The sequence below is a fragment of the Pongo pygmaeus genome, chromosome 20, assembly GCF_028885625.2.
Source record: "Pongo pygmaeus isolate AG05252 chromosome 20, NHGRI_mPonPyg2-v2.0_pri, whole genome shotgun sequence".
Lineage (NCBI taxonomy): Eukaryota > Metazoa > Chordata > Mammalia > Primates > Hominidae > Pongo > Pongo pygmaeus.
In genome coordinates, this window is record NC_072393.2 from 7,478,894 (window position 1) to 7,494,931 (window position 16,038).

General features: G+C 53.9%; 1 protein-coding gene across 6 annotated transcripts; it reads left to right on the forward strand.

Annotated features, from left to right (window-relative positions):
- The first annotated feature begins 4,089 nt into the window (after nucleotides 1-4,089).
- SAXO5 (stabilizer of axonemal microtubules 5) lies at nucleotides 4,090-15,127 on the forward strand. 6 transcript variants are annotated; one of them, XM_054465672.2, is made up of 9 exons: nucleotides 4,090-4,358; nucleotides 7,506-8,099; nucleotides 10,804-10,907; nucleotides 10,994-11,094; nucleotides 11,993-12,105; nucleotides 12,186-12,295; nucleotides 12,635-12,836; nucleotides 13,704-13,789; nucleotides 14,852-15,127. In XM_054465672.2, exons 2-9 carry the CDS (start codon nucleotides 7,523-7,525, stop codon nucleotides 15,074-15,076), a joined length of 1,518 nt encoding a protein of 505 aa, XP_054321647.2. In that variant the 5' UTR covers nucleotides 4,090-4,358; nucleotides 7,506-7,522; the 3' UTR covers nucleotides 15,077-15,127. The 6 variants fall into 6 exon arrangements, with proteins under 6 accessions (XP_054321647.2, XP_054321643.2, XP_063514083.1 ...); XM_054465668.2 differs by having other exon boundaries at nucleotides 4,218-4,358; nucleotides 13,653-13,789; XM_054465669.2 differs by lacking the exon at nucleotides 4,090-4,358 and adding an exon at nucleotides 5,491-5,666 and having other exon boundaries at nucleotides 13,653-13,789.
- The last annotated feature ends 911 nt before the right edge of the window (nucleotides 15,128-16,038 follow it).

Below are 16,038 nucleotides of genomic sequence, written 5' to 3' on the forward strand. Positions count from 1 at the left end.
ACTAATTTTTGGAGTTCTTAATAGAATAGGGTCTCACCATGTTGGCCAGGCTGGTCTCAAACTCCTGGGCTCAAGTGATCCACCCACTTCAGCCTCCCAAACTGCTGGGATTACAGGCGTGAGCCACCATGCCCAGTCTCTTTTTTTTTTTCTTATTCTTTGTTTTTGAGACAGGGTCTCGCTCTGTTGCCCAGGCTGGAGTGCAGTGGCGTGATCATAGCACCACTGCTGCATTGAACTCCTGGGCTCAAGTGATCCTCCATCCTCAGCCTCCCATAGCACTGGGATTACAGGTGTGTGCCACCACACCTGGCCCCAAGAGACTCTTTAACTCCCACATCCAGCTCCTGTTAAGACTTGGGTCCACTGGCTGAGCTCAGTGACTCACACCTGTAATCCCAGAACTTTGGGAGGCCAAGGCAGGCGGATCACTTGAGGTCAGGAGTTGGAGACCAGCCTGGCCAATATGGCAATATGGTGAAACCCCGTCTCAAAAAAAAAAGACTTGGGTCCACGGGTCTTTGTGCACTCCCCTCTCCCCCAGTGGTGGGGGGGGGGGGTCACTTTTTTTCTTTTTTTTTTAGAGTCAGAGTCTCGCTCTGTCACCCAGGCTGGAATACAGTGGTATGATCTTAGCTCACTGCAACCTCTGCCTCAGGGTTCAAGCGATTCTCCTGCCTCAGCTTCCCAAGTAGCTGGGATTACAGGCACGCACCACCACACCCAGCTAATTTTTGTATTTTTAGTAGAGATGGGGTTTCACCCTCTTGGCCAGGCTGGTCTCGAACTCCTGACCTTGGGGAATCCGCCCACCTCGGCCTCCCAAAGTGCTGGGATTACAGGCATGAGCCACTGCGCCCAGCCACGGGGTCACTGTTTTCACAGCAGAAAAACTCAAGCCAAGCCAGCTGCAGTGGCTTGTGCCTGTGGTCCCAGCTACTCAGGAGGCTGAGGCACGAGAATCGATTGAATCCAGGAGATGGAGGTTGCAGTGAACCGAGATCACGCCACTGCACTCCAGCCTGGGCATCAGCAAGACCCATCTCTAAAAAAGTAAAAATAAAAAAAAATAAAAAAATCCAAAGCCAAGGTCCAGACATGCAGAGGAAAGAGGCCTCTGGCTGTAAAGTCTGTTGCTGCATGAATAAGCAGATCCCTCCCCTCGGGCCCAACAGCCTTGGAACAGCGCAATGCATTTGCCCGAGTGCTTCCTGTGTGCTGGGTCCTGCTCTAGGCAACAGAGATACAGCAGTGAGCTTTGCAGACACAGCCCAGCCCTCCCAGCGTCCCCCATCTGACTAGGTCTGAGCTCGACCTTTGAAACAGACACAGGAGCTGGCCTGGTGTTCACAGCTGGCCTTGGTGTTGCTAGGAGCTGGCCTGGCAGTCAAAGCAGGGCCCTGGTGTCCTCCTACTAGACATAAACAATCTCACATGACACCGACATCAGACAAGGCCACTCTGTGACCGTGGCAGAGCAAGACAAAACAAGCCTGCTCCGTAATCATGTCTGAACACAGGCAAAACACGAACACTGTCCACACTATCAGAGTAACTGGACCTCTTTTGCTGCTAGCTAATACCAGCAACGGCTGGCTGTTCCTTACCAAGCACAGCTTTAGTCTTCTGACTTCTTTCCTTCCTTCCTTCTTTCCTTCCCCTCCCTCCTTCCCTCCCTCCTTCCTTCCTTCTTCCTTCCTTTCCCTCCCTCCCTGCTTCCTTCCCTCCTTCTCTCCCTCCCTCCCTCCTTCCCTCCTTCCTTCCTTCTTTCCTTCTTCCTTCCTTTCCCTCCCTCCCTCACTCCTTCCTTCCTTCCTTCCTTCTTTCCTTCCTTCCAGCTCCCAGCTTCCCTGGAGCTCTAAGGAGGCAGAATTTGCACAAAAAACAAAACCGTGCCCCCAAAACACTTAACAGAACTGCAGATCCCAAATCCCTCTCCCTCCCTCCCTCCCTCCCTCCTTTCCTTCCTTCCTTCCCTCCCTCTCTCCTTCCTTCCTTCCTTCTGACTTCTTCATACAGATGATCAAGATGCTGAATAATAGTTACTTCTCTCCCTAGCTGCTCTTTTGTTTTGTGTTGTTTCTGAGACAGAGTCTCACTCTGTCGCCCAGGCTGGAGTGCAGTGGCGGAATCATAGCTCACTGCAACCTCAATGTCCTGGGTTCAAGAAATCCTCCCACCTTAGCCTCCCAAGTAGCTGGGACTATAGGCATGTGCCACCGCACCTGGCTTTTTAATTTTTTGTAGAGATAGGGTCTCACTGTGTTGCCCAGGCTGGTCTCAAACACCTGGGCTCAAGCAATCCTCCCGCTTCAGCCTCTCAAAGTGCTGGGATTACAGGCCTGAGCCACTGCACTCAGCCTTCCTTGCTGCTTTTTTTTTTTTTTTTTTTTTTTGAGACAGAGTTTTGCTCTGTGGCCCAAGCTGGAGTGCAGTGGCACGATCTCAGTTCACTGCAACCTCCACCACCTGGATTCAAGCGATTCTCCTGCCTCAGCCTCCTGAGTAGCTGGGATTACAGGTGCCCGCCACCATGCCCAACTAGTTTTTTTTTTTCTTTGAGACAGAGTTTTGCTCTTGTCGCCCAGGCTGGAATGCGATGGCGTGATCTCGGCTCACTGCAACCTCCGCCTCCTGGGTTCAAGCGATTCTCCTGCCTCAGCCTCCTGAGTAGCTGGGAATACAGGTGCCCGCCACCACACCCAGCTATTTTTTATATTTTTAGTAGAGACAGGGTTTCACCATGTTGGCCAGGCTGGCCTCGAACTCCTGACCACAGGAGATCCGCCTGCCTCAGCCTCCTGAGTAGCGGGGATTACAGGTGTGAGCCACCACGCCCGGCTAATTTTTGTATTTTCAGCAGAGACAGGGTTTCACGATGTTCGCCAGGCTGGTCTCAAACTCCTGACCTCAAGTGATCCACCTGCCTTGGCCTCCCAAAGTGCTGGGATTACAGGCATGAGCCACCACACCTAGCCACAACAGCCCTTTTCTGGACAGTACTTTGGGAGGCTGAGATTACAAATGTGAGCCACCATGCCTCACCTGTGTGTTGTTTTTATTTGTTTTTATCTGCTCATCTCAAAAAAGAAAGTAAAATTTCCAACCAATAAATTCATCCCACCCAAATCCCCCACTTCCTTAAGCTGTGCCCCCAAAACACCGAGCAGAATTGCAAATCCCATAATAAGTGCTTTCTGGCCGGGCGCAGTGGCTCACGCTTATAATCCCAGCACTTTGGGAGGCCGAGGCGAGCGGATCACCTGAGGTCGGCAGTTCGAGACCAGCCTGACCAACATGGAGAAACCCCCATCTCTACTAAAAATACAAAATTAGCCGGGTGTGATGGCACATGCCTATAATCCCAGCTACTCGGGAGCCTGAGGCAGGAGAATCACGAACCAGGGAGGCGGAGGTTGCGGTGAGCTGAGATCGTGTCATTGCACTCCAGCCTGGGCAACAAGAGCGAAACTCCATCTCAAAAAAATAAATAACGAAAAAAAGTTCGTTCTAACACCTCCCTACTGAGACCCCCATAGTGCCCTATGACATGTATGAGCTCTCTCTCCCTCTCTCTTTCTCTCTCTCTTTGATGAATAATAAGCTTGAATGTGTTCAATCACAGGTACATTCCTGGCGGTCTTTGGCTGGGGAAGGAGGGGTGACTGGCCCCTTTAAAGGGAGATCTGTGAGCCCTAGAATAATATCAAGAGGTGCAGTGATTCAGGGAAGTGGGTCCATTCTCTGTGGGGTGTGTAGAAGGTAGAGGGACAGAAAAACTTTAGAGGATGATAATAATAATGGGCACCAGCAGCCTATTTCATCAAATCCTCAACACTGACACTGCTTTCTGAACTGGCTACCATCATTAGTCCCCTTTTGCAGATGACAAAACCTAAGTCCTAGCTGGGCATCGTGGCACACACCTGTAGACCCACCTACTTGGGAGGCTGCGGCGAGAGGATCGCTGGAGCCCAGGAGTTCAAGTCCAGCCTGGGCAACATAGCGAGAGCTTACCTCAAAAACAAAACCAACTGAACAAAACCCCAGAGGCTCCAAGAAGTCAATTACTTGCCTGGGTTCCTGGAGCTCTAAGGAGGCAGCCGTATTTGCACCAAGCCTGCCTGGTAATTTTCCTGCCGGCTGCCCCTAGAGGTGCTGAGTGGTCATTGTGACAGTATCATTACACAAAGGAAGCTCTTGGGGTCACAATGGGCAGGGCTGGACCACCCTTGGATGCAGTCTGGGAAGGAACATGAGGGTCCTCTGAGAGACCAAAGACAGAGGGAGATCCAAAGATCTAGTCTGTAGCTAAGTGTATTTTCTAAGACTCATTGATTCACACGCCATCCCTTGAGGTAGGTACACTGTCCTTGTCCCTGATGTACAGAGGTGAAAACTGAGGCTCATGGGAGCTTAATTACTTATTCCAAGATTACCTGGCTAGTAGTCTCAGTTGTTGGATTCTCTGATGACCCATTTTGGAGGTCATATTCAACTCTCAACTATTGCAGGTGGCAAATGATTCAAAAAGCAGCAAACTCAGCCAGGCGCGGTGGCTCATGCCTGTAATCCCAGCATTTTGGGAGGCCGAGGCAGGTGGATCACCTGAGGCTAGGAGTTCGAGACCAGGTTGGCCAACATGGCGAAACCCCGTCTCTACTAAAAATACAAAAATTGGCCAGGCGTGGTGGAGGACACCTATAGTCCCAGCTACTCTGGAGGCTGAGGTGGGAGAATCGCTTGAATCCGGGAGGCAGAGGTTGCAATGAGCTGAGAAAAAAAAAAAAAGCAACAGACTTACACACTGAAAAACTGTGGTTTCATTAAAACACACACAGACACACATACACACACACCCCTTCATCCATGCTTTCTTTCTATTTTTGTGATGGGGACTCGCTCTGTCACCCAGGCTGGAGTGCAGTGGCGTGGTCTCGGATCACTGCAACCTCTGCCACCCAGTTCAAGCGGTTTTCCCGCCTCAGCCTTCTGAGTAGCTGGGATTACAGGTGCATGCCACCATGCCCAGCTAATTTTTGTATTTTTTTCTTTTTTTTTTTTTTTGAGACGGAGTTTCGCTCTTGTTGCCCAGGCTGGAGTACAATGGCGTAATCTCGGCTCGCCACAACTTCCGCCTCCCGGGTTCAAGCTATTCTCCTGCCTCAGCCTCTGGAGTAGCTGGGATTACAGGCATGCGCCACCACGCCTGACTAATTTTGTATTTTTAGTAGAGATGGGGTTTCTTCATGTTGGTCAGGCTGGTCTTGAACTCTCGACCTCAGGCGATCGGCCCACCTCAGCCTCCCAAAGTGCTGGGATTATAGGCCTGAGCCACTGCACCCGTCTGATCCATGTTTTCTAAATAGGTAGAGGTAAGCAGGTTTTGTGGGTTGAAGTGATATGGGAGGTCTTCCTGCAAGAGGTGAGCCTGAGAACTTGGAATGCTGGTCTCCAAGGGAGACAGACAGGAGAGCAGGGGAGACTCTTGTGATCTAAGCGAAGGCAAGAAAGTTCCAGGTGACTGAGCAGAGGCGGAGGGTCGGGGGAGGCTTGGAGTCTGAAGCTGAAGGTCAGAGGAGAGAGCTAACTCTCAGAAAGTGTGAAGACAGGAAGAGATTGAGAATAGGCAGGACCTAGGACAACTGCAGAGCCGGGGAAAACTGGTAAGAAGTGCGTGGCAGGCCGGGCACAGTGGCTCACACCTGTAATCCCAGGGGCACTTTGGGAGGCCAAGGCAGACAGATCACTTGAGGTCAGGAGTTCGAGACCAGCCTGACCAATGTGGTGAAACCTCGTCTCTACCAAAAATACAAAACTTAGCTGGGCGTGGTGGCAGGCACCTGTTATCCCAGCTACTTGGGAGGCTGAGGCAGGAGAGTCAGTTGAATCCAGGAGGTGGAGGTTGCAGTGAGCTGAGATCGTGCCACTGTACTCCAGCCTGCGGGACAGAGTGAGACTCTGTCTCAAAAAGAAAAGGAAAGAAAGAAAGAAAGAGAAGGAAGGGAAGGGAAGGGAGCGGAGGAGGGGGGGAGGGGAAGGGGGAGGGGGGAGGGGAAGGGGAGGGGGAGGGGGAGGGAAGGGAGAAAAAGCGTGGCAGAAACAGAAATGGCCAGTGGCTGGGGTGCAGGGCTGCAGTTAGGCAGAGGAACAAAAATGGGTCCCCCAGAGGGGAAGAAGGAGAAAACCGTGGCCTTGATAACTGATTGAGGGTGAGAAGACAGGGTTCTCGTATCAGACATACAGTAGAATGCAGTGGTTAATTCTCCAAGTTCTAGAATCAGAGTCGCCCTGGGTTCAAATCTCAAGCAAATGACCACCTCCCTGAGCCTCAATGTCTTTTGTGAAGCAGTGGTTAAAACCTACCCTTGGCCAGGCACGGTGGCTCACACCTGTAATTCCAGCACTTTGGGAGGCTGAGGCAGAAGGATTGCTAGAGCCCGGGAGTTTGAGACCAGCCTGAGCAATAGCCAGACCCCTGTCTCTAAAAAAAAAAATAGAAAGAATTAGCCATGCATGGTGGCACACACCTATAGTCCCAGATGCTCAGAAGACTGAGGTGAGAGGACCGCTTGAGCCCAAGACGTTGAGCCCACCACACTTGTCTAATTTGTGTGTGTGTGTGTGTGTGTGTGTGTGTGTGTGTGTGTGTGTGTGGAGATGGGGTCCCACTATATTGCCCAGGCTGGTCTTGAACTCCTGGGCTCAAGCAGTCCTCTCACTCTGGCCTCTCTGTGTGCCTGGATACAGGTGTGAGCCACAGTACCCGGCTATTACCTTCTAACCTACTCTTCAATTTTTGTTGTTATATTTTTTATTATTGTCTGTCATCTCCCGCCCCATTATCAATTCCACAAAGGCAGGGATCTAGGTCTATTTTGTGAACTAATGTTAGTTCCCCACCCTCCTGGCCTCCAGGCCTAGAGTAGGGACAGAAATAATCCATTTATGTGGTGCCTACTGTGTGCCCGGCCTACAGTAGGCACCACATGAAAGATTTTTTTTTTTTTTTTTGAGACAGAGTCTCGCTCTGTCGTCCAGGCTGGAGTGCAATGGCACAATCTCGGCTCACTGCAACCTCTGCCTCCCAGGTTCAAGCGATTCTCCTGCCTCAGCCTCCCGAGTAGCTGGGACTACAGGCGCCCACCACCACTCGAGGCTAATTTTTTATTTTATTTTATTTTTAGTACAGACGGGGTGTCACCACGTTGGCCAGGCTGGTCTCGAACTCCTGACCTCAGGTGATCCACCGGCCTCGGCCTCCCAAAGTGCTGAGATTACAGGCGTGAGCCCCCGCGCCCGACCATGAATGATTATTTCTATCTCTGCTGTCTCTGGGGGAAGGCACAGAAGCTGTACCAGTTTCCCGTGATGTCCCCAGCCTCCAGCTCAGTGCTTGGCGAACAGAAAGGAGTCAAAGGCAGCGGAAAGGAGTCAAAAGCAGGAGTCAAAAGCAAGTGCCCCAAAGGGCACTTGCTCAGTCCCTCATCTCCACCCTTTCGCAGGTGGCTGGTGTCCCGCGATGGCCGCAGGCGCCCTCCTGCCGTGCCCGCGCCCGTGCCCGATGTCCCGGCTGGACTTCCTCAAGGCCTCGCACTTCTCGCTGGGGCCTGACCTGCGGCTGCACGAAGGCACCATGCGCACCACGTCGCACCGGGACTTCGCCTACCCGGCTGCCACCCGGGAGCCGCCGAGCCTGCAGCCGTCGCCCGCGCTGCTTTTCCCAATGGACCCGCGCTGGGACCGGGAAGAGGGCGTGTCGGAGGCGCGCCGCGCGTTCCCGCCGCCGTCCACGCCGCCGTGGGAGCTGCTGCAAGCGCAGGCGCGGGAACGCACGCTCGCCATGCAGGCCAGCAACCTGCACCTGCACGAGGACGCGCGAGCCGGGATCGGCCTCTCCAACGCGCGCGCCGCCTACGGCTGGCCCGAGCTGCCGGCGCGCACCCGAGAGCGGATCCGCGGCGCGCGCCTCATCTTCGACCGCGACTCCCTGCCTCCTGGCGACCGCGGCAAGTTGCGCATCCCGCCCACCACGCACCAGGCGCTCTTTCCACCCCACGACGCGCTCCCGCAGCCTCGCGCGCCCAGTTGCCACCTCGGTGAGCGCGCGCCTGGGCTGAGTGGGCGATTTGCTTCACCTTGTGGTTCTCGAACAGGGGCAAGGACTCTTCATTCCCCTTCCCCCAGGGAACATTTGGCAATGTCTGGAAACGCTTTTGGTGGTCAGGACTTGGGGGGTGGCCGGGCGCGGTGGCTCAAGCCTGTAACCTCAGCTCTTTGGGAGGCGGAGGCGGGGGGGATCGCTTGAGGTCAAGAGTTCAAGACCAGCCTGGCCAATATGGAGGAACCCCGTCTCTACTAAAATACAAAAATTAGTAGGGCGCGGTGAAGGGTGCCTGTAATCCCAGCTACTTGAGAGGCTGAGGCAGGAGAATCGCTTGAACCCAGGGGGCAGAGGTTGTGGTGAGCTGAGATTGTGCCGCCGCACTCCAACCTGGGAGACAGAGCAAGGCTCCGTCTCAAAAAAAGGAAAGAAAGAAAGGAAGAAGAGAAAGAAGAAAGAGATAGAGGAAGGAAGGAAGGAAGGAGAAGGAAGGAAGGAAAAGCAGACAGAGAGAGGAAGGGAGGGAAGGAGGGAGGAAGACTTGGGGGGTGGCGAGGCCACCCGCGGTGGCTTACGCCTGTAATCCCAGTGCTGTGGGAGGCCTAGGCAGGAGGATCTCTTGAGGCCAGAATTGGAGACCAGCCTGGGCAACATAGCGAGACCCATCTCTACAAAATAAAAATTTTATTATTTTTATTATATATATATGTATATATATTTTTTTGAGAAAGTGTCTCTCTCTGTCACCCAGGCTGGAGTGCAGTGGCATGATCTCGGCTCACACAGACTAGATCTGCCCAGCTCAAGTGATCCTCCCACCTCCGCCTGCCAGGCAGCTAGGACTGCAGACACGCATGTCACCAGGCCCAGCTAATTTTTTGTACTTATTTGTAGAGATGCAGTCTTACTATGTTGCCCTGGCGGGTCTTGAACTCCTGGGCTCAAGCAATCCACCCGCCTCGACCTCCCAAAGTGCTGGGATTACAGGCATGAGCCACTGAGCCCAGCCCTTACAAAATAAAAATTTAAAAAGACGGGCAGAGGTGCTACCAGCAGACAGCGGGTAGAGGCCAGAGATGCTGCCAAGTATCCTCCCAGCCAGCCCCAAATGTCAATTACACCAAGCCTCAGAAACCCTGGAACCACCTTGAGCATCAGTTTCAGCATCAGGAGGGTGGACATATCCTCTGAATCTGTCCAGAGTGGTGCATGGTTGGCAGAAGTCATGAATGCCAGTTTGGGGTCAGACAAATCAGTTAAGTTCCCCAGCTGTACACCCTCCTCCCCACACCCCCCAGCCTTACCACCTTAGTAGCTGTGTGAGTCTGAGGGAGTTAACCTCTCCAAGCCTCAGTTTCCCAATCTACAAAATGGGTGCAATCACAGGGCCCAGTTCACAGGAGCTGGTAAAGCTGAATGTGTATGGTGTGTCTGGTGCAGAGAGCACTTAACAAAGAGTAGCCAGCATGCATGTGATTTTCTAATTTTGTGACTGTAGGGACCCTTCAGGTGAACATTACTGGTCAGAGGCCCCTAAGATGGGCTCAGGGATTTGACATTTAGTTGTGATTTCTAGTTTCTGTGATTTCTGGCAAGTTGCTTAGCCTCTCTGAGCCTCAAGGAAGCTGTAACATAAGAGAAATGATACCAGGTCCAAGAAGAAGGTGCTGCCGGGTGCAATGGCTCATGCCTGTGATCCCAGCACTTTGGGAGGCTGAGGCAGGTGGATCACTTGAGGCCAGGAGTTGGAGACCAGCCTGGCCAATGTGGTGAAACCCCATCTCTACTAAAAATACAAAAATTAGCCTGACCTGGTGGTGCGTTCCTGTAATCCCAGCTACTTGGGAGGCTGAGGCAGGAGAATTGCTTAAACCTGGGAAGAGGAGGTTGCAGTGAGTCGAGATTGTGCCACTGCACTCCAGCATGGGCCACAGAGCGAGACTCCATCTCCAAAAAAAAAAGAGAGAGAGAGGGAGAGAGAGATACCCAGTCCTGGAAGAAGATGCAATGCACTTAACCTATGCGTGGCTCAATATAGTCCTTAGTAGATATTATTGGGTGTTTTTTGTTTTATTGTGTGTGTGTGTTTTTGAGACAGAATCTCACTCTGTGGCCCTGGCTGGAGTGCAGTGGCATGATCTCGGCTCACTGCAATCTCCACCTCCCAGGTTCAAATTATTTTCCTGTCTCAGTCTCCTGAGTAGCTGGGACTACAGGCACATGCCAACGCACCCGGCTAATTTTTATATTTTTGGTAGGGATGGGGTTTCACTATATTGATCAGGCTGGTCTTGAACTCCTGACCTCAGGTGATCCACCTGCCTTGGCCTCTCAAAGTGCTAGGATTACAGGCGTGAGCCACCGCACCTGGCTGTATTTTTAAATTTTTCATTATTTTTTAGAGATGAGGGTCTTACTGTGTTGCCCAGGCTGGTCTCCAGCTCCTGGGCTCAAGCCCATCTTCGCACTTCAGCCACCTGAATAGCTGGGATTACAGGCATGGGCCATTGCACCTGGCTTTTAGTATAATTTATTTTATTTTTATTTTTATCTTTTGGTGTTTGCCAGACAGCTCTCAGTCTACACTGTTCAGAATGGCCCAGCTCCCCTTCCCAGGCAAGAAATAGAATTCCTTCCAGAGAGCTTGAGATGGCAGGGAATCTCAATCTCTCTCTCTTTCCCCTCTTGCCTATCCTAAGGGGGCCCCAACACCCTCAAGTGGGACTACACGAGACAAGATGGGACTTCCTACCAAAGACAGTTCCAGGCCCTGCCAGGCCCACCTGCCTTGATGTGTAAGAGGGTAAATTGAGGCTGTGTTGGGGCTGCAGGCGGGGGCAAAATTGGAGGCTGGGTGGTTTGGGCCTTCCTATCCCTGTCTGCCCACAGGCCTCCTCCAGAGTGGAGCTGGGAGACTGCAAGATCAGCTATGGATCAACGTGTTCGGAGCAGAAAGAGGCCTACAGGCCCCAGGGTCTGCCTGAAGATAGGTATAAAGGGGCCACTGCCGGGCGCGGTGGCTCGTTCCTGTAATCCCAGCACTTTGGGAGGCTGAGGCAGGCAGATCATGAGGTCAGGAGCTTGAGACCAGCCTGGCCGATATGGTGAAACCCCGTCTCTACTAAAAATACAACAATTAGCTGGGTGTGGTGGTGGGTGCCTGCAATCCCAGCTACTCCAGAGGCTGAGGCAGGAGAATCGCTTGAACCTGGGAGGCGGAGGCTGCAGTGAGCCAAGACTGCGCCACTGTACTCCAGCCTATTCGACAGAGCAAGACTCTATCTCAAAAAAAAAAAAAAAAAAAGTGGGGGACGAGAGGGCACTGCCTTCCCACCCAGATGGGACAATTGGCTTTCAGTAGCATGTGGTATTTGCCCCTTAGGGCTTTAGGGCCAATACTCTGCCTTTGAGGTCTCTGTCACTGGTAGCCAAGGTGCACTATTGTGCCAGATCTCCCATTATCAGAGCCCCGCAGCTTGGTCATTAGGTAACCCTGCTCCCCTCCCTCTTTCTGGGGGTTGCAAGGCCCCAGATGGATCCACTTTACCTTCTTCTTTTTTTTTTTGAGACGTAGTCTCGCTCTGTTGCCCCGGCTTGAGTGCAGTGGCACGATCTCAGCTCACTGCAACCTCCGCCTCCCGGGTTCAAGCGATTCTCCTGCCTCAGCCTCTGGAGTAGCTGGAATTACAGGCATGTGCCACCATGCCTAGCTAATTTTTGTATTTTTAGTAGAGATGGGGTTTCACCATTTTTGCCAGGCTGGTCTCAAAAGCCTGACCTCAGGTGATCCACCCACCTCAGCCTCCCAAAGTGCTGAGATTACAGGGGTGAGCCACCGTGCCCAGCCCACTTTACCTTATTCTTCATGGAATAATACACTACGTGCAGGTATGACAAGGCCCAGGCCGCAGCCCACATCCACTATGTAAATATCCGTCCTGGTGACGGCCTCTTCCGCGACAGGACCACCACGGCCGAGCACTTCTATGCCAGGGAGCCAGGTGAGAGCCTGAGGCCCGCCCCGCCCCGCCTCCCACCGCTGCCTCCCAGGGCAGCTCTGCACCTGTTCCGTTTCTGGCAGAGCCTTTTGTTCTTCACCACGATCAGACTCCGGAGTCGCACATCCTGAAAGGAAATTGGTGCCCCGGCCCCGGCAGTCTGGACACCTTCATGCAGTACTTCTACGGCCAGGTGAGCAGGAAGAGCGAAAAGGCGGCAGGGAAAAGGGCTTCCCAGACAGAGCAAATAGCAGGTGCAGAAGTCCCAAAGTGGGAGTGAGCTTGATATGTATGCAGGAATCTCCTGGATGCACTTGAGTGATCTAGGGCGAGTCACTTAACCACTCCGATCCTCCTCGGTGGCTCCTTCTGTAAAATGAGATAAGAGTACCAACTCCCAGTGCTACCAAGTGGGGCCCAGAAGGGGTGAGGGATCTGTCCAAGGTCACACAGAGCCCACCTCCTCCCTCCCCCCCCCAGGCCCGGGGACCCCTCGGACGCCGGAGCTTTCAAATGCCATGTGGTCCTACAGCCGCCACCCCCGACCCAGCCACCCAGCCGCCACGTGCCTCATGAGAAATTGCAGAGTCATGTGACCCTAGGGGAGCCAAAGCTACTCAGACGCTTCTTCAAGACCACCATGGGCTCAGACTACTGCCCCTCAGAGTGGAGGCAGGTGCAGAAAGCGCCCAACCTCCACTTGCAGCAGAGCAACCTGCCGCGGGGCACGGGCGGTGAGCGCTCCCGGGAAGCCCCGCCCCATGGAGCCCCGCCCCGGGAAGCCCAGCCCTGGAAGCCTCGCCCCTGCCACTGCTCTGGCCCCGCCCCTAACCAGCCCTCCCCTCCCCCCGGCTTCACCCCCTGAAAGGCAAAATCCCACCCCCAATTGACCAGAACCCCAACTCTGCCCCTGGATAATCCCGCCCCTTCATGGCCATGCCTCTCCCCTTCATAACTCCATCCTTCTGGACACGGCCATGCCCCTTCTCCATCCTCTCTTATCTAGTCTTAGCTCCTCCTCCATTGTCAGACTCTGGCTCCGCCCCTGACCCGCTAGCCTGCCCTGCCTGGCCCTGCCCACAGACTCATCTGGCCTGGCCCCGCCCCTGACCTTCTTAGCCCTTTGCCCTAGCTCTGGGCTCCTCCCCTAGCTCCTCTCTCCTCCTCCAGCTCCTCCCTCTTCCCAAGCTCCTCCCCCTTTCTCTGGCTCCTACCTCCCCCGGCTCCTTCCTTTGTCCCAGCTCCTCCCTCTTTCCCAGTTCCTCCTTCTTCCCTAGCTCCTCCCTCCTCCCCTGGCTCCTCCCTCCTCTCCTCCCTCCTCCCTCTTCCCCAGCTCCTTCCTGTTTCCCAGCTCCTCCCTCTTCCCCAGCTCCTCCCTCTTCCCCAGCTCCTTCCTCTTCCCCAGCTCCTCCCCCTTCCTCTGGCTCCTCCCTCCTTCTTTGGCTCCTCCCTCCCCCCCTCTCCTAATCCTTTCTTCTCCTCTGGTCAACTTCAGCGTTGGCCTGGGCTTGGCTCTTGAACCCTTCCCTTGAACTTCACCACACCCTCAGGACCGCCTCGGCCCACAGCCCTCACTCAGCCTCCCCAACCTGAATCTCCAGAATTCGATTTTTTAACCATGAACCAGAAGATGCTGAAGCCACACAGAACAGCTCCGGCCCCGGTGACTGAAGAGATGCTACAGCGGGTAAGGGAGGGGGAGGGGAGCCACCCATCATTAGGCAACCCCCACATGGGTGTAGAGTTATCTCAGGACGACTATGCTGTCACCCAGCCTTAGAGTTAGTGATCACCCAGGCTCGGGGGCATCTTAATATCCCTTCAGCCTCAAGATCATCCCTAGCTTGGCTGGGTGTAGTGGTTCACGCCTGTAATCCCAGCGCTTTGGGAGGCCGAAGCAGGTGGATCACCTGAAGTCAGGAGTTCGAGACCAGCTGGGCCAACATGGTGAAACCCCATCTCTACTAAAAATACAAAAATTAGCCAGGCATGGTGGCGCATGCCTGTAATCCCAGCTACTGGGGAGGCTGAGACAGAATTGCTTGAACCGGGGAGGCAGAGGTTTCAGTGAGCCAGGATCGCACCATTGCACTCCGGGCTGGGCAACAGAGCAAGACTCTGCCTCAAAAAAAGGAAAAAAAAATTGAGGTCATCTCTAGCTCACCCCTCAGGATCGTGTCAAGATTAGCTCAGAGGCATCTTTGTACCACCACCACTGTTATACCCAAGACGAGGGGTTAATTCAGAGCCACCCAGGATCACCCCAGCCCTGGAGTCCTTCCAGGGACACCCCTGGTTTCTCTCCATCTTCTTATCCAGCTCCTCATTCAGCCCAGCCTGGGGCCCTTTTTGCCCACCTCTCCCCGGGGTTCAACCTCCCCAGCCTTTGATGCTCTGGCTCTGCCCCTAAGCGGCCCCACTCTACCCCAGGCTTCACCTCCTGAAGGGCTAAATCCCACCCCAAATTGACCAGAACCCCAACTCCGCCCCTGGACAATCCTGCCCCTTCGTGGCCAAGCCCCGCCCCTGCATAACTCCACCCTTCTGGCCATAGCCTCGCCCCCTTCCCTATCCTCTCTTACCCAGTCTTAACCATCCTCCTTGGTCAGACATTGGCTCCGCCCCGACCAGCTAGCCTGCCTGCCTGGCCCTGCCCCCTGACTCATCAGGCCTGGAGATCCTGGGGTGGACAGGGTGGATTGGCTACCTCCCAGGCTGGCCTGCCAGGCTGTCCTCCCTGTCTCCACAGTGCAAGTACAGCCACATGGAGCCCCCTCTGGGTGGACTGCGCTTCTTCTCAACCCAATACAAGGACGAGTTTCCTTTCAAGTACCAGGGCCCAGCAGCCCTGAGACTGAAAAATCCTCAGGAGGGCTTCGTGCCCCTGGGCACGCCTCACCAGCGCGGCTGCAGGGAGAAGATAGACCCTCGGCTCCCCCAGCCCCCTATGTACCAGTGCCCCAGCCAGCAATAAATGCCGTCTTGGCAACATTCCACTCCTTCCCATCAGTCAGCCAGTCCAGAGGATGCTTGGGTGGGTGGGGGCTGGAGGAAGGGACTGCACGGGAAAGGATGACTCCATTGCTGCTGCGTTGCCATGAAAAGTATGGAGTCAAGGCTGGGCGCGGTGGCTCACACCTGTAACCCCAGCATTTTGGGAGGCTGAGATGGGAGGATTGCTTGAGCCCAGGAGTTTGAGATCAGCCTGGGCAACATAGGGAGATCCTGTTTCTACAAAAAATAAGATAATTGGCCAGGCGCAGTGGCTCACACCTGTAATCCCTGCACTTTGGGAGGCCCAGGCAAGCAGATCACCTGAGATCAGGAGTTCGAGACCAACCTGGCTAACATGGTGAAAGCCTGTCTCTACTAAAATACAAAAATTAGCCGGACGTGGTGGCACATGTCTGTAATCCTAGCTACTCGGGAGGCTGAAGCACGGGAATCACTTGAACCTGGGAGGCGGAGGTTGCAGTGAGCCGAGATCATACCACTGAGCCCCAGCCTGGGCGACAGATCGAGACTACATCTCAAAAAATAAATAAATAAATAAATAAAAATTTTAGAAAGCCAGGCATGGTGGTACGTGCTTGTAGTCCAAGTTACTCAGGAGGCTGAGGTGGGAGGATCACTTAAGCCCAGAAATTTAATGCTGCAGTGAGCTATACGATTGCACCACTACACTCCAGTCAGGGCAACAGAGCAAAAACTCTGTCTCAAAAAAAGAATAAAGTTATAGTGCTTAACAGAGATACTGGCGTGTGTACTTCAGAACACAGATCCCTGGGGCCGGGGAAGGGCGGGGGTGCTGGATGGGCATAGTCCAAACCCCGACTCCTCCACGTCCTGGATAGTAGTTTGGACAAGTCACTTAACCCCTATGAGCCTCAATTTGCTCATCTATGAAATGGGGATAAGTAGCAATTCTCCCATGAG

Coding starts and splice junctions, on each gene's coding strand:
- SAXO5 (XM_054465668.2), top strand. CDS start 7,523: ATGGCCGCAGGCGCCCTCCTGCCGTGCCCGCGCCCGTGCCCGATGTCC. Junction 12,837..13,652: donor CCTGCCGCGGGGCACGGGCG/GTGAGCGCTCCC, acceptor CCACACCCTCAG/GACCGCCTCGGCCCACAGCC. Junction 13,790..14,851: donor CTGAAGAGATGCTACAGCGG/GTAAGGGAGGGG, acceptor CTGTCTCCACAG/TGCAAGTACAGCCACATGGA.